Below are 13,693 nucleotides of genomic sequence, written 5' to 3'. Positions count from 1 at the left end.
CAAGGTTGCTGGCTCGAGCAAGGGGTCACTTAGTCTGCTGTAGCCCCTCAGTCAAGGCACATATGAGAAAGCAATCAATGGACAACTAAGAAACTGCAACGAAGAATTGATGTTTCTCATCTCTCTCCCTCCTGTCTGTCCCTATCTGTCCCTCTCTCTGACTCTCTCTGTCTCTCCCACAGGGAAAAAAAAAAAAAAAGAAGAAGAAATTTTTCACTACTCGTCTAAAATTCAGATTTAATTGGGTATTTTGTATTTTATCTGGAAACTCTACTTTTTTTTTTTTTTTTTTTTTTTTTTTTGCTCCAGAAACACTTTATTAAAAGAACGAAAGGTGCTCTGGAGGCCCGAAGTGACGGGAGCCATCCCTGCAGACCTGGCCTCCTCAGCCTCCAGGAGGGCTCTGAAGGCCCGAAGCCAGACGGCTGGGCTGGGGCTCTGACTGCATTGCTCCAGGCTGCGCTGGGGCTCTGAAGGCCCGAAGCCAGATGGCTGGGCTGGGGCTCTGACTGCATTGCTCCAGGCTGCGCTGGGGCTCTGACTGCATTGCTCCAGGCTGGGCTGGGGGCTCTGACTGCATTGCTCCAGACAGCTGGGCTGGGGCTCTGACTGCATTGCTCCAGGCTGGGCTGGGGGCTCTGACTGCATTGCTCCAGGCGGCTGGGCTGGGGCTCTGATTGCATTGCTCCAGCCGGCTGGGCTGGGGCTCTGACTGCATTGCTCCAGGCTGGGCTGGGGCTCTGACTGCATTGCTCCAGGCTGGGCTGGGGCTCTGACTGCATTGCTCCAGACGGCTGGGCTGGAGGCTCTGACTGCATTGCTCCAGGCTGGGCTGGGGCTCTGACTGCATTGCTCCAGGCTGGGCTGGGGCTCTGACTGCATTGCTCCAGGCTGGGCTGGGGCTCTGACTGCATTGCTCCAGGCTGGGCTGGGGCTCTGACTGCATTGCTCCAGGCTGGGCTGGGGCTCTGACTGCATTGCTCCAGGCTGGGCTGGGGCTCTGACTGCATTGCTCCAGACGGCTGGGCTGGGGCTCTGAATGCATTGCTCCAGACGGCTGGGCTGGGGCTCTGACTGCATTGCTCCAGGCTGGGCTGGGGCTCTGACCGCCTTGCTCCAGCCCAACCGAGGCCGGAATCTCTCCGTCATTAACATTCGCCGAGGCTGGTCCATTGACTGCCCACAACAAAGGCCTCATTTTACCCGAGCGCAGAGCTACTGACAGGGGACTCTGCTGGGTCTGAACCAAGCCCAGTTAGAAGGGCCTGGGGAAACCAGGAGAAGAGACTTGTGCCCCCGAGCTGGAGGAGGAAACGGGGTCCAAAGCAGCTGTTCACATAATTTTAGTGAAAACGTCATCTGAATGACTGCCCCTGAAGGAAGAGCACAGAGACTTCCCTGTTCCTCACACGTCCTCGCTGACGGTTGGATGTTTCGGGTCCTGGGGGACCTGGACTGCAACGGCTCCAACACAAGAGAAAGGGCCTCGGGGGTCGAGCCCGCTGTCCCGCTGCAACCAGACCTGCAGAGTCTCTGTCCGAGCAGGAGCAGCGCCCAGCACCACGGTCTCACCCTTTTCCTTAACCAAACAGCTCACTGAACTTTAAAAGTTTACCTTAATGCACTGGGTTTCTGGGACTTCCGTAGTATCTTATACACCCCTGAAAATAAAGCAACACGTGTTACTGGGACGGGGCGTTGTGTGTGAGCGGCTGCCCGCACTTCCTGGGAAGCACCAAATCCACATGGAGAAGAGCCTCTCTTCCCTAGGAGGGTCCCCGTGCCCACGGCAGACAACCGACAACACTTGGGAGAGTTCCCAGGATGCTAACTGCGTAATCCCGGTGATAATGTGGTCAATATGGACAGTGCTGGGCGGGGAAGGCTCTTGACCAACTGAAGGATTAACAGGAAGCTGCTGGTTGCTTTTGCTTCGTGTGCAGGAGAAACGCACTGGATTTCTGAACAGTGTTTAACAAAGTCAGGGCACTGCTCTTCCCCCTGGGCCTAAGGACAGGAAACACTAAACACAGGATTTTAAATATAGTCAGATGGTCCTTTTATTTAAAACACCTAGTTATTTTAGTTTTGTATACTGATGAGAATGTCTTTGGCACAAACTTCTGGATCTCTTCCCACCATCTTTAGAGAAAACCAACCAGCATCCCACAGGTGGACGTGAGCTTGCAGAACGGGAGCTGGTGTGGAGAGCATTAGTGTTTCCCACGAAAAAGAGGAGACTACGTTGGAAACGGAACAGTTGAGGAAAACTCCAAAACAGGAAAATAAAATCAGAGAACGTCCATTTAATTTTAACCTCAACACCTGTATTTAATCTTCTTATTGTCCAAAGTCACTAAAAAGTGAATGTACAATAAGGTCTAATTAATAAGCCTTAATTATTTAATTAAGCATGCTTTTAAAACTTACCCATGCAGGTTAAGTGAATTACAGCCCAGAAATATCCATCTGAATCAAACTGTAACACAGGACATTAAAAACATGGCTATAACATGCAAAAGAATGAAGCTGGACTACAGTTTGTCCCCCTGTACTAAAATTAACTCAAAATGGATCAAAGATCTAAACATAAGACCTGAAACAATAAAGTACATAGAAGAAGACATAGGTACCAAACTCATGGACCTGGGCTTTAAAGAGCATTTTATGAATTTGACACCACAGGCAAGAGAAGTGAAAGCAAAAATTAATGAATGGGACTACATCAGACTAAGAAGTTTTTGTTCAGCAAGAGAAATTGATAACAAGATAAACAGACAGCCAACTAATTGGGAAATGATATTTTTAAACACCTGCTCAGATAAGGGCCTAATATCCAAAATATACAAAGAACTCATAAAACTCAACGACAAACAAACAAACAATCCAATAAAAAAATGGGAAGAGGATATGAACAGACACTTCTCCCAGGAAGAAATACAAATGGCCAACAGATATATGAAAAGATGCTCATCTTCTTTAGTTATTAGAGAAATGCAAATCAAAACTGCAATGAGATATCACCTCACACCTGTTAGACTAGCTATTATTAACAAGACAGGTAATAGCAAATGTTGGAGAGGTTGTGGAGAAAAATGAACCCTCATCCACTGTTGGTGGGAATGTAAAGTAGTACAACCATTATGGAAGAAAGTATGGTGGTTCCTCAAAAAACTGAAAATAGAATTACCTTATGACCCAGCAATCCCTCTACTGGGTATATACCCAAAAAACTCAGAAACATTGACTTGTAAAGACACATGCAGCCCCATGTTCATTGCAGCATTGTTCACAGTGGCCAGGACATGGAAACAACCAAAAAGCCCATCAATAGATGACTGGATAAAGAAGATGTGGCACATATACACTATGGAATACTACTCAGCCATAAGAAATGATGACATCGGATCATTTATAGCAAAATGGTGGGATCTTGATAACATTATACGGAGTGAAATAAGTAAATCAGAAAAAACCAGGAACTGCATTTTTCCATACGTAGATGGGACATAAAACTGAGACCAAGAGACATTGACAAGAGTGTGGTGGTTACGGGGGGAGGGGGGAGAGGGAGAGGGAAGGGGGAGGGGGAGGGGCACAAAGAGAACTAGATAGAGGGTGACAGGACAATCTGACTTTGGGTGATGGGTATGCAACATAATTGAACTTTAAGATAACCTGGACATATTACCTTTGAATATATGTATCTTGATTTACTGATGTCACCCCATTAAAAATAAAAAAAAACAAAACAAAACTCTCCTCAGTAATTATATTAGTAGTGAAAGTACTAGCAGTAGACTAAGATTTTAAGATTGTTTTATATGTAATTTAAGGTAGAATAAATGAGTAATTATGAGATTCTAATAAAAAAAAAACATGGCTATAAGTGGATTAAAAAGCTTTGGTATATATATACTATGGAATTTACTCAGCCATAAGAAATGATGACATCAGATCATTTACAACAACATGGATGGACCTTGATAACATTATACTGAATGAAATAAGTAAATCAGAAAAAATTAAGAACTATATGATTCCATACATAGGTGGGACATAAAGATGAGACTCAGAGACATGGACAAGAGTGTGGTGGTTACTGAGAGGAGTGGGGAAGAGAGGGGGGAGGGGCACAAAGAAAACCAGATAGAAGGTGACGGAAGACAATTTGACTTTGGGTGATGGGTATACAACATAATCAAATGTCAAAATAACCTGGAGATGTTTCCTCTGAACATATGTACCCTGATTTATCAATGTCACCCCATTAAAATTAATAATAATAATAAAAAACCAAAAAAACATGGCTATAGATACCAACAAACAAACCAGCGTGACAATGAGAAACGCTAAGAGTCGATGCGCAGGGCCAAGCAAGGAGCCAGGACAGGACCTTTGGAGCCTTGAGCCAGTCCCTCCTCTCACTTCTCATCCAGGTGTCTATGACATCTTCCTAACGTGCTCCCAGCACCCCTGCCCCAGTCCTCGTCTTGTCCCCACCCTCGGTCTATAAAAGGCTGATCTGAGGATGTCACCTATTGCTTAAAATCATTCAACAGTCCTCCAGTGACTTCGGGATAAAATCCAAACTCATGACACTCAAGGGTCTCTATGACAAGACCTTGTCAACCCATCCAGGGCCATCTACTGTCCCCTCTCCAGAGAAAGAAAACTTGCACTTCCCCAAGCACGAACACTTCCCCCACCAGCTCAGCCCCTAGTCACCTTCCCTTCCTCGTCTTTGCAGGAGTTTATCTCATTCCACAGTGTTTCACTTATTACCTGTCTCTGTCTCAACCCCACTTGACTGTAAATTCCAGGAAGCCAGGAGTTAGCATAGAAGCACATACATACATACACAGTAGGTGCTCAATAAAGCTGAACCCTGGCATACTCAGGACACCTCCAGAACTCTGCCTGTACCTGCTTTCTTTTCCTGGCTTATTCTTTCTCATCCTTCCAGATTTAGGTGCAGCAAGCAGGACCTGGCTCTAGCATCAGAAAGATCTGGGTTAAACTCTAAAATCCCACTTAGTCATTAGTTGGTAACCTTTCAGGCTGCATTATTCTTTAGCTATGAAATCGAGGTGATAATAATCCCTTGTGGAATTGCTGTGAGATTTTAAATTAGGCACATGAAGCACTGGAACGGCGCCGGGCACACAGCAGGCTCCCCGTAATTGTTAGCTTTTCTATCTCCCAAGTCGGCCCGTCTTCCTAGGTGCCTCACAGCGTCCCGTCCCTCCTGGGACAGAGCCCTGGCCTCCTCCCTGTGCTGTAATTGTCTGTTCATCATCTGTCCTCCTCCCCTTTGCTCTAACTAGACTCTGATTTCTGTCTGGATGAAGACAATTCTTCTTTATGCCCCCAGAACCTGGCTCAGTGCCTGACACTTAATGGAGACTTAATAAGTGCTGGGGGAGAAAAGAACAAAAAAAGACCAGGCAATGGAATGACTACTGGGAGTGAGGGTGGGTCCTCAGTGCCTAATAAAGAAAAACAGATAAGCAAGTGAAAATCACTCTGCAGATGAGGACCTTGGACAAGAAGAAAAATCCAACTGTGATTCAATGCATGAGGCTGGGGCACTGGGTACTGGCTTTCAGGTTCTTCAAGAACACGCAGAGGGCAGACGGCACTCACCACAGCACCTGGAGACCAGAACTCTGCAGACCACACTTCCCAGCCTCGGGGAGAAGGTAAGGGCCAGAGGAAAAGCACTGGCGTGTCCAAAAGGTCCCCAGTCTGAAAGTGTTAATGCCTTGGCATAGGCCAGGTTATTCTGATTCTAAAAGAAAGGACTAGGAATTTCTGCTCATATACACAAGCTTCTGATAGTAAAAGATACTCGGAAGGCAAAATGTGTTTACCTGAACTTACCTGGGAGTCATTGAAGGGGAGGCATCCTGCAGCGGCAAGGAGGAAGAAGGCACTGTGGACAGGGGAATAAAACAAGTAGCTTCACTTTTCTTTTTTGTTCTATTATTTTTTTTAATTAAGTGAGAGGCAGGGAGGCGGAGACAGACTTCTGCTAGCACTCTGACTGGGATCCACCCCGCAAGCCCCTACAGGGCAATACTATGTCCATCTGGAGCCGCTGCTCCATTGCTCAGCAACTGAGCTTTCTTAGCAGCTGAGGCGAGTCCATGGAGCCATTCTCAGTGCCCAGGAGCAATTTGCTCTAATCTAGCCATGGCTGCGGGAAGGGGGAGAGAGAGAGAGAGAAGCGAGAGGGGGAGGGGTGGGGAAGCAGATGGGCACTTTTCCTGTGTGCCCTGACCAGGAATCAAACCTCGGATATCCACACACTGGGCCGACACACTACCACTGAGCCAACTGGCCAGGACCAGCTTCACTTTTCAACATCAAGGAATTTCCCAGATAGCATAGAGGCTGAAATACATCAACTGGAGCATAGGTGAGGTAAAGATCCCACGAGACCAAGCCCAGGTCCCCTGTTCACCCTCTGAGAGCCTCACTACTTAAGCAGTTTTCAACTGTGTGCTCCACTGAAATGACACCCAGCCACTTTCCCAGGGACAAGCACTTGCAGGACATTTGCAAAACCCAAGCTGGCTCACTCGAGAAAATCAGTGTGCCTGTGCAATACGTAATAAAAAAGAGACTTCTTAAAACTACGGATCCCCAAAAATATACTAGTGGAAAATTGGGAATTCAGACTACAATTATGCCACTTACAAAAAAGAAAGAAACATCATGGAAAGCATTTTAGACTCTTCCATGCATCACTTTAACCAAATGATCAAACTCAATGCCTCCAATAATCAGACAGATTTACATCACGTGTCTCCTGATCTGACATATTGAGAACGGCACAATGTCACTCATGTGACATCCCTCCCAATTATGCAAAACCTGAGCTTAATCATGAGGAAACACTGAGACAAATTCAAATTTCAAGTACAGTCCCCAAAGAAGTGGGCTTATGCTCTTCAAAATGCCAAGGCAATGAAAGATAATGAAAGGCAGAGGAGCTGTTCCAGATGAAAGAACGAGCAAGAGACACATCTTTGGGGGAAGAGATTACTAGAAAAGACCACATTGGGACAACTGGCCAAATTTGAACATGGACTCAACACCAGATAATACTTATTTTCTTTTTTTAATTTACTCATTTTTAGAGAGGAGAGGGAGAGACAGAGAGAGAAAGAGAGAGAGAGAGAGAGGAGAGACAGAGAGAGAGAAGGGGGGAGGAGCAGGAAGCATCAACTCCCATATGTGCCTTGACCAGGCAAGTCCAGGGTTTCGAACTGGTGACCTCAGCATTTCCAGGTCGACAATACTTATTTTCTAAACTTGATAACTGCACTGTTTATACAAGAAATTGTTATTTTTAGGAGATACCCTTTAAAATATTTAGGGGTAGGGTCATGATCTCTGCAACTTATTCTCAAATGGTTCAGACAGAAATTAAAATAAGAATGATTATATATTATATATATTCTCTGTGATATATATATATCTGTATACGAAGACAGAGAAAGCAAATGCAAAAAAATATTATTGATGGGTGAATCTAAGTAAAAGGTATATGTAAGTGCCTTATAATATTCTTGCAACTTTTCTGCAGGTTTAAACTTTTTCCCCAATAAAAGGTTTTATTAGGAAAATCTCTTATACATACTAAGATATTGACAGATGAAATGCTATGGGGCCTCCGATTTGCTGAAGTGAGGAGGCCCTGGGCGGGGCATAGCTGAGAACTGTTGAAGCTGGCGATGGGCACACAGGGCATCACTGTGCTATTCTGTCTACTGTTTTATTATTATTAAGTGAAAGGCGGGGAGGCAGAGGGATAGACTCCATCATACACCCTGACCAGGATCCACCCAGCAAGCCCCCAACCAGGCAATACTCTGCCCATCTGGGGCCGTTGCTCTGTTGCTCAGCAACTGAGCTATTTCAGTGCCTAAGGTGAGGCCATGGAGTCATCCTCAACACTGGGACCAACTTGCTCGAACCATTCGAACCATTGCTGCAAGAGAGGGAGAGAGAGGGAGTAAGAGACAGAGGGGGGAAGGGTGGAGAAGCGGATGGTTGCTCTCCTGTGTGCCCTGACAAGGAATCAAACACCAGATTTTCACACACTGGGCCAATGCTCTGCCACTGAGGCAACCAGCCAGGGCCTAGTCTATCTACTTTTATATATGTTTAAAAATTGTCATAATAAAATTTTTAAAATTTTTGCACAAAAAAAGTAACACTGCTAATCACAAATATTTTCAGAAAGCTGCCCTCGTTCATTGGAAAGGCAATTTAGAGCTACCTTTTGGAGCGATCATTGGTTTTCAGTACACCTCTTCTAGGTTTTCTACAGCAAAAGATCTTGCCCTCTCACTTTCCCCATTCTCTCCACATAAGAGAAGGCACCAGAAAACACAAAGCCCAAATTGTCACATACTATCTCCCCTACTTCCCATTCCACAGTGTGGTGTGGGGCCATTCAGGACTGAGCATTCCATTAGCCAGCAAACAGCAAAGGATCAGAAGCAGAGAATACAGCTTTGTTCCTTTTAGGGGACTTTGTCATATGACATCTCATACCAATATATTCTACATACATATACAAGTCTATATTTTGTATGTACATATATATGTCATCCACAACAACCTGATAGTTATAACCCCAGAACACTGACAGTAGTGATGTTAATCAATTCTTTCCACAGCCCCACACTCCAACAGTCCCCTCTGTTGTCATCATGTGTAGTTGTATACCCAACAGACTAGCATGGCTGGCTGGGCCCGAGGCAGGAGGACTGGTATGGGAGAATCCTCAGAATGGGACTTTACGACCTTGGGAAGGTCAGGACAACATGGGACGTCCTGAGGGACAGGAAGGTTCTCCTTTCCAGCCTACCAACTTTCAAAGTGCGCGCGCGCACACACACACACACACTACAAACAAATGGAAGACTCCAAGGCACCAGGCTGCCAAAGGGCTCAGAGACAAAGGGTGGGATGCATGGAAGGAAGTTGTCAGAGGTTTTCTGGGACTGCACAGGAGCAGGAAGGTTTTAGGGGGGAAAAGAGGAGAATCCTAATGGGTTTGGTGTCTTCCTGCAGTAGAGGCCTTGTAGAATAGGACACTGCCTCATCCACAGGCAATGAGCATTAGAGACCCCCTCAAACAGATAAACCCTTGGGGTTGAGGGGAGATGGGGACAGCCAGGTGTGAGACAGCCCCTGGTTTCCACCAACCTTGGCTTTCAGCAATACCTGAGTATATCAGGTATTAGGGGCTTTAATGCCTTCCTTTAACACCTGTTAATCTTTTAAAGAAGAGGATAAGTCCTGATGTTTCTTTTTTTGCCAAGTAGCAGCCTGTAATAAAGTCAAAGAAAGAGACTGGATGAGAGCCCAGAAATATTTAAAACAAAAAGTCCTAAATCCATGTATCAAAGCGCCGCTGTTGGTGTTGTATCTACAGGACAAAGCTCGCAGCTCCTGCAGAGGAGGCAGGAAGCAGTCAGGGAAGGTGTCCAGGTTGAAATCAGCACCCCTGGGCACAGGGAGCTGCCTGAGAGTCTAGCGAGGAAACTGAGGCACAGAGGGTGTTGGCTCCTGCCCACATCACTGTGCTGTGGCCCAGGGTCACAACCCCGATCCCTACACTCACAGGCCAATGCTTTTTCTACCACAGGAATTCTTAAAAACCCAATAAACTGCAAACATCATTTTTACAATTTTAAGTCATTTCCATGTTTTCCATTTTCATTCTCCATCATTATTGCACAACTCTTAGGAAAGTTTTGGGCATCAATGACTGAAATCTAGCACGAGTTGTTTTTGCCTTAAGAATAAAATATTTCAGAAAAAGAGAGAGAGTCATTTTTAAAATAAGACACAAAATTGGGATATATGAGTTTATATAAATCTCCTTGTCAATTCTCAAGTATGAATCTTCAACAAACAGTTTCTCATTACAGTTAAAAATCAGGTTAAATCTTGTATTTTAAAGGTTGTGAGCATTTTTTTAAAACTTATCTACAGAGCTTTGCAGGAGAAGTTTTCTGCATGAAAAATAAAGAGATTTGTAATTAGTCTTTAAAAACTTTTCCTTAAAAGAAAATACTTAGGTCAAGTTTATGGGGGACTTACGAGCTTGCTGCACTTGAGTGTTTGTGGAGGTTTTTCCTGCTTGTGTTGTAAAGTAACGCTCCGCAGGGTTACATAGAGACACCAAGTCCAAATGAATTTTTAAGGAATTTTATTAAAGGAGGAGATTTATTAATATGCCGGCCACATATGACTAACACGGGGCATAGCTGACCCAAATCATGCCGTCCAGCATATATCCCTGAGGCAGGTTATGTACCTTTGATCACACACAGGTTGGCGGGAAAAGGAGGAGGAGGGGAAGATGACACAATCATTAGCAAGCTTATAACATTCGTCTATAGGATTTATAAAAAATATTCCTACATATTAAAAGATATAAGGCAACACAATAGTAAAAAATGTTGTTATATATATATATTAAAAGACATTCCCAAATCTTTCAGTGTTCATCTGCTACCCCTTTGCCTAGAGGTATATACCAGGGGTCCCCAAACTTTTTACACAGGGGGCCAGTTCACTGTCCCTCAGACCATTGGAGGGCCGGACTATAAAAAAAACTATGAACAAATCCCTATGCACACTGCACATATCTTATTTTAAAGTAAAAAAAAAAACAAAACGGGACCAAAAACAATATTTAAAATAAAGAACAAGTAAATTTAAATCAACAAACTGACCAGTATTTCAATGGGAACTATGCTTCTCTCACTGACCACCAATGAAAAAGGTGCCCCTTCCGGAAGTGCGGCGGGGCCGGATAAATGGCCTCAGGGGGCTGCATATGGCCCGCAGGCTGTAGTTTGGGGACCCCGGTATATACATTAACTATACGCCTTCAGGGTGGGAGGGGGAGCCTACATGGCGCCAGGGGGTAAGCATCTGTGAATGGACCATTAAAAAAAGAAAGAAAGAAAGGGAAAGGGCTCCTTAATCCTTCTTCCCCTCCCCCGCACCTGGCTAGGTGTTTATCCTCTTCCTCACAGGTGGGGGGGGGGGAGGGAGTGAATGCAAGTTCCCTCTCCACTTCCACTCAAAACCCAGCACAAAATCTCTCTATTTACAACACAATGCTGTCGTCCATCCTGAGCTGGTTTAAGTCACACACAAGTATAGAAATCATATTTACAAAATCTCCCTGTATGCTTAGCCCAAATTATAAAATGCCCTTTAAGCTTCCTAGTAAGAGGGGGTTTCCTACACAGTATGTCTCTGCAAGTCAGCAAATTTTCACATTTCTATGTCCTCATTTTCTATAGAAAGGAGAGGACAAGAAACCTGACTTTTCCTCCTAAAATATTAATTTTTGCAATTCTTTGGTACCTCACCACACTTGGACCAAATGAAGAATGACTCAGAGGTGCGGCATCGAGTCACCTCGGCAAAGCACCCTGGATGCAGCTGTGCCACCCTCTCATCTGAATTAGGTTTCCTTGTGAACAACCAAAACGACACCGGGGCCAAGCCTCGCCGTACTTTACACACCACGACAGGGAGAAAGAGAGAAGTTGATGTAACCTGTGCCAGGGAAGAAATTAAGCTTGTGTTCAACATCTACTTCGGTCTGTCTCTTTAAATTTTCCTTTCATTAATCCAGCTCTGACTCTCAGCGGTGCTATAAATTCTCTGGTATGATGTGTAAATTAAGAAACAGTAAGGAGGAAGGGACTTTTGACTCCACCCCTTCAGAGAAGGGAAAGAGCAGACTGGGAAAATCTCAACCCGGCACTTAAACTCCCTGAAATGAAGACATTCTAACGCAGACTCCACCTTGACCACCTCCTTTTCGTAAGACAGTTTAAGGGAATTAGTCATTGCACTCAGGAAGAAAATTCTGGCAAGGAGAAGCATAGATGGTTCTGTATTCAGTAGGGGAAATGGTCAAGGAGAATAACAGATTAATTCTGAACATTTCAGAAGGGTGATTTTGCTAGTTGAGGACAAACGACAGTTTCTGACTCCAGTTCAGATGAAATGTGAAGCATGACCACATTGTTTAAAAGGGAAGTGCTGACCAGAGAGACACGTGGTCTGCTCTGAAGGAGGTCTTAAGTGTTCACGCATTACTAACAGATTAACAAACAGATTCTGTTTACCTACAAAGCAGTAGCCTGCATCGTTAGACCCTTTACTCTCTCACCTTTGTGGACCCTCCTCCACAGAGTACAGAGGACATGCCACTGTGGCTCCACTGCCCCCTGGTGGGGACACCATCCCTTCAGGAAGGAAAGGATGACCCACACAAAGGTGACCTGGCTCTGAACACCTGGATAATTGTCCCTATTATGAGAAAAATGTGTCACTGAAAGGTTTTGAGCTAAATATAACCTACATCTCCACAGATTGGTGGAAGTGTAGGAACAGAGGGAGGGGGACAAAAGGGATGCCCCCACTCTCCCAGGAGTAACATGTGCACCCGGTAACTATGCGGGGCTTCTGTTCAAGGGCAGCGAACCAGTCTGGTGCCTGCAAGAGTTCATTCATTCCAGAGGAGAGTATCCTTTTATATTGTAAACCCCTCAGACTACAGGAGCTCAGACCTGAGACATGGAGAGCAAAACAAGCAAAAAGTTCATTGCCAGACGCCATCCACTCAGGGTTCCAGAAACACCTCGGAGTTAGTGTCAGGGCAGACACCTCGGGAGTTAGTGTCAGGGCAGTCACCTCGGGAGTTAGTGTCAGGGCAGACACCTCGGGAGTTAGTGTCAGGGCAGTCACCTCGGGAGTTAGTGTCAGGGCAGACACCTCGGGAGTTAGTGTCAGGGCAGACACCGTTTCAGGCCCCTCGGGTCCCAAATCGCCCAGTGATAAGTCCTGGTGATTGGGGCAGTTTACACCTCAAACACACACTGCCAAAAATCACAGTAACTATCTAACATCACTCTGGGTGAGCTCACTTACTCCGAGGGCTACTCTGTGCTGCTGCTGCTCCAGGTGCTCTGCACGTATAGACAGACTGTTACAAGTTTGTTAACAGCCTTGGGTTATGCACTCACATGAGGACGCTGAGGCACTGAGAAATTAGGTCAGCTGCCCAAGGTCGAAGGGTTTGGCGCAAGGCGACCCACCTAGCTCCAGGGCCTGGCCCTTTACGACCCTGTTCCGCCACAGCCCGCCTGCCAGTCCGACAGTGACGCCCCACTGGTCCTTCCAGGTCACTAGCCCTCATTTGCTGTTTCTGATTCAGCAGATGACAGTCGGGATTAGGATCACCCAGTGAGCGAGTGTGGAGAAACACATCAGTTCCATTTTGATTCCTCTGCATTCCAGATGCCCAGGACACAGCCAGGGCTGGGGCCCAGCAGCCAGGGGGTCTGAGCTGAAGAGCCAGGTCCGGGCTGGAGATGGGGCTTCAGGAGTCACCAGTGAACAGAAGGTAGCTGGTGTCACGGGTGTGGATCAGATTGTCCAGAAGGTGCGTGGCGTGAGAACAAAAGGCTCCTCAGAGAGAGCCCTAGGAGACCCTGGGGCAAAGGAGAAGGAAGGATGGGTGGCTATGAGTCAGAGACTGGGAAGAGACCGGCAGGGATGGGGGAGTGTGGATCAAGTGAGCTACGAGAGTCAGGAAGAGGGCGCAGGGTGATGAACGAACCAAGGGAGTTGCACAGGG

The 13,693-nt window shown here is 45.9% G+C and overlaps 1 protein-coding gene across 1 annotated transcript in view; it reads right to left on the bottom strand.

The window, feature by feature from the left end:
• LOC136315052 (UDP-N-acetylglucosamine transporter TMEM241-like) overlaps window positions 1–13,693 on the bottom strand; it is a 127,375-nt gene that overhangs the window by 70,624 nt on the left and 43,058 nt on the right. Inside the window, exons 8-11 of the mRNA XM_066246248.1 lie at window positions 10,015–10,037; window positions 5,884–5,938; window positions 2,431–2,479; window positions 1,616–1,661 (exon numbers count right to left, since the gene is read on the bottom strand). Coding sequence (XP_066102345.1) covers window positions 1,616–1,661; window positions 2,431–2,479; window positions 5,884–5,938; window positions 10,015–10,037 — 173 coding nt within the window. The remainder of the gene's footprint in view (window positions 1–1,615; window positions 1,662–2,430; window positions 2,480–5,883; window positions 5,939–10,014; window positions 10,038–13,693) is intronic.

Source organism: Saccopteryx bilineata, chromosome 11 (assembly GCF_036850765.1).
Source record: "Saccopteryx bilineata isolate mSacBil1 chromosome 11, mSacBil1_pri_phased_curated, whole genome shotgun sequence".
NCBI lineage: Eukaryota > Metazoa > Chordata > Mammalia > Chiroptera > Emballonuridae > Saccopteryx > Saccopteryx bilineata.
The sequence above is the reverse complement of the archived record's forward strand: the minus strand, read 5'-3'. Positions and strand labels throughout refer to the sequence as shown.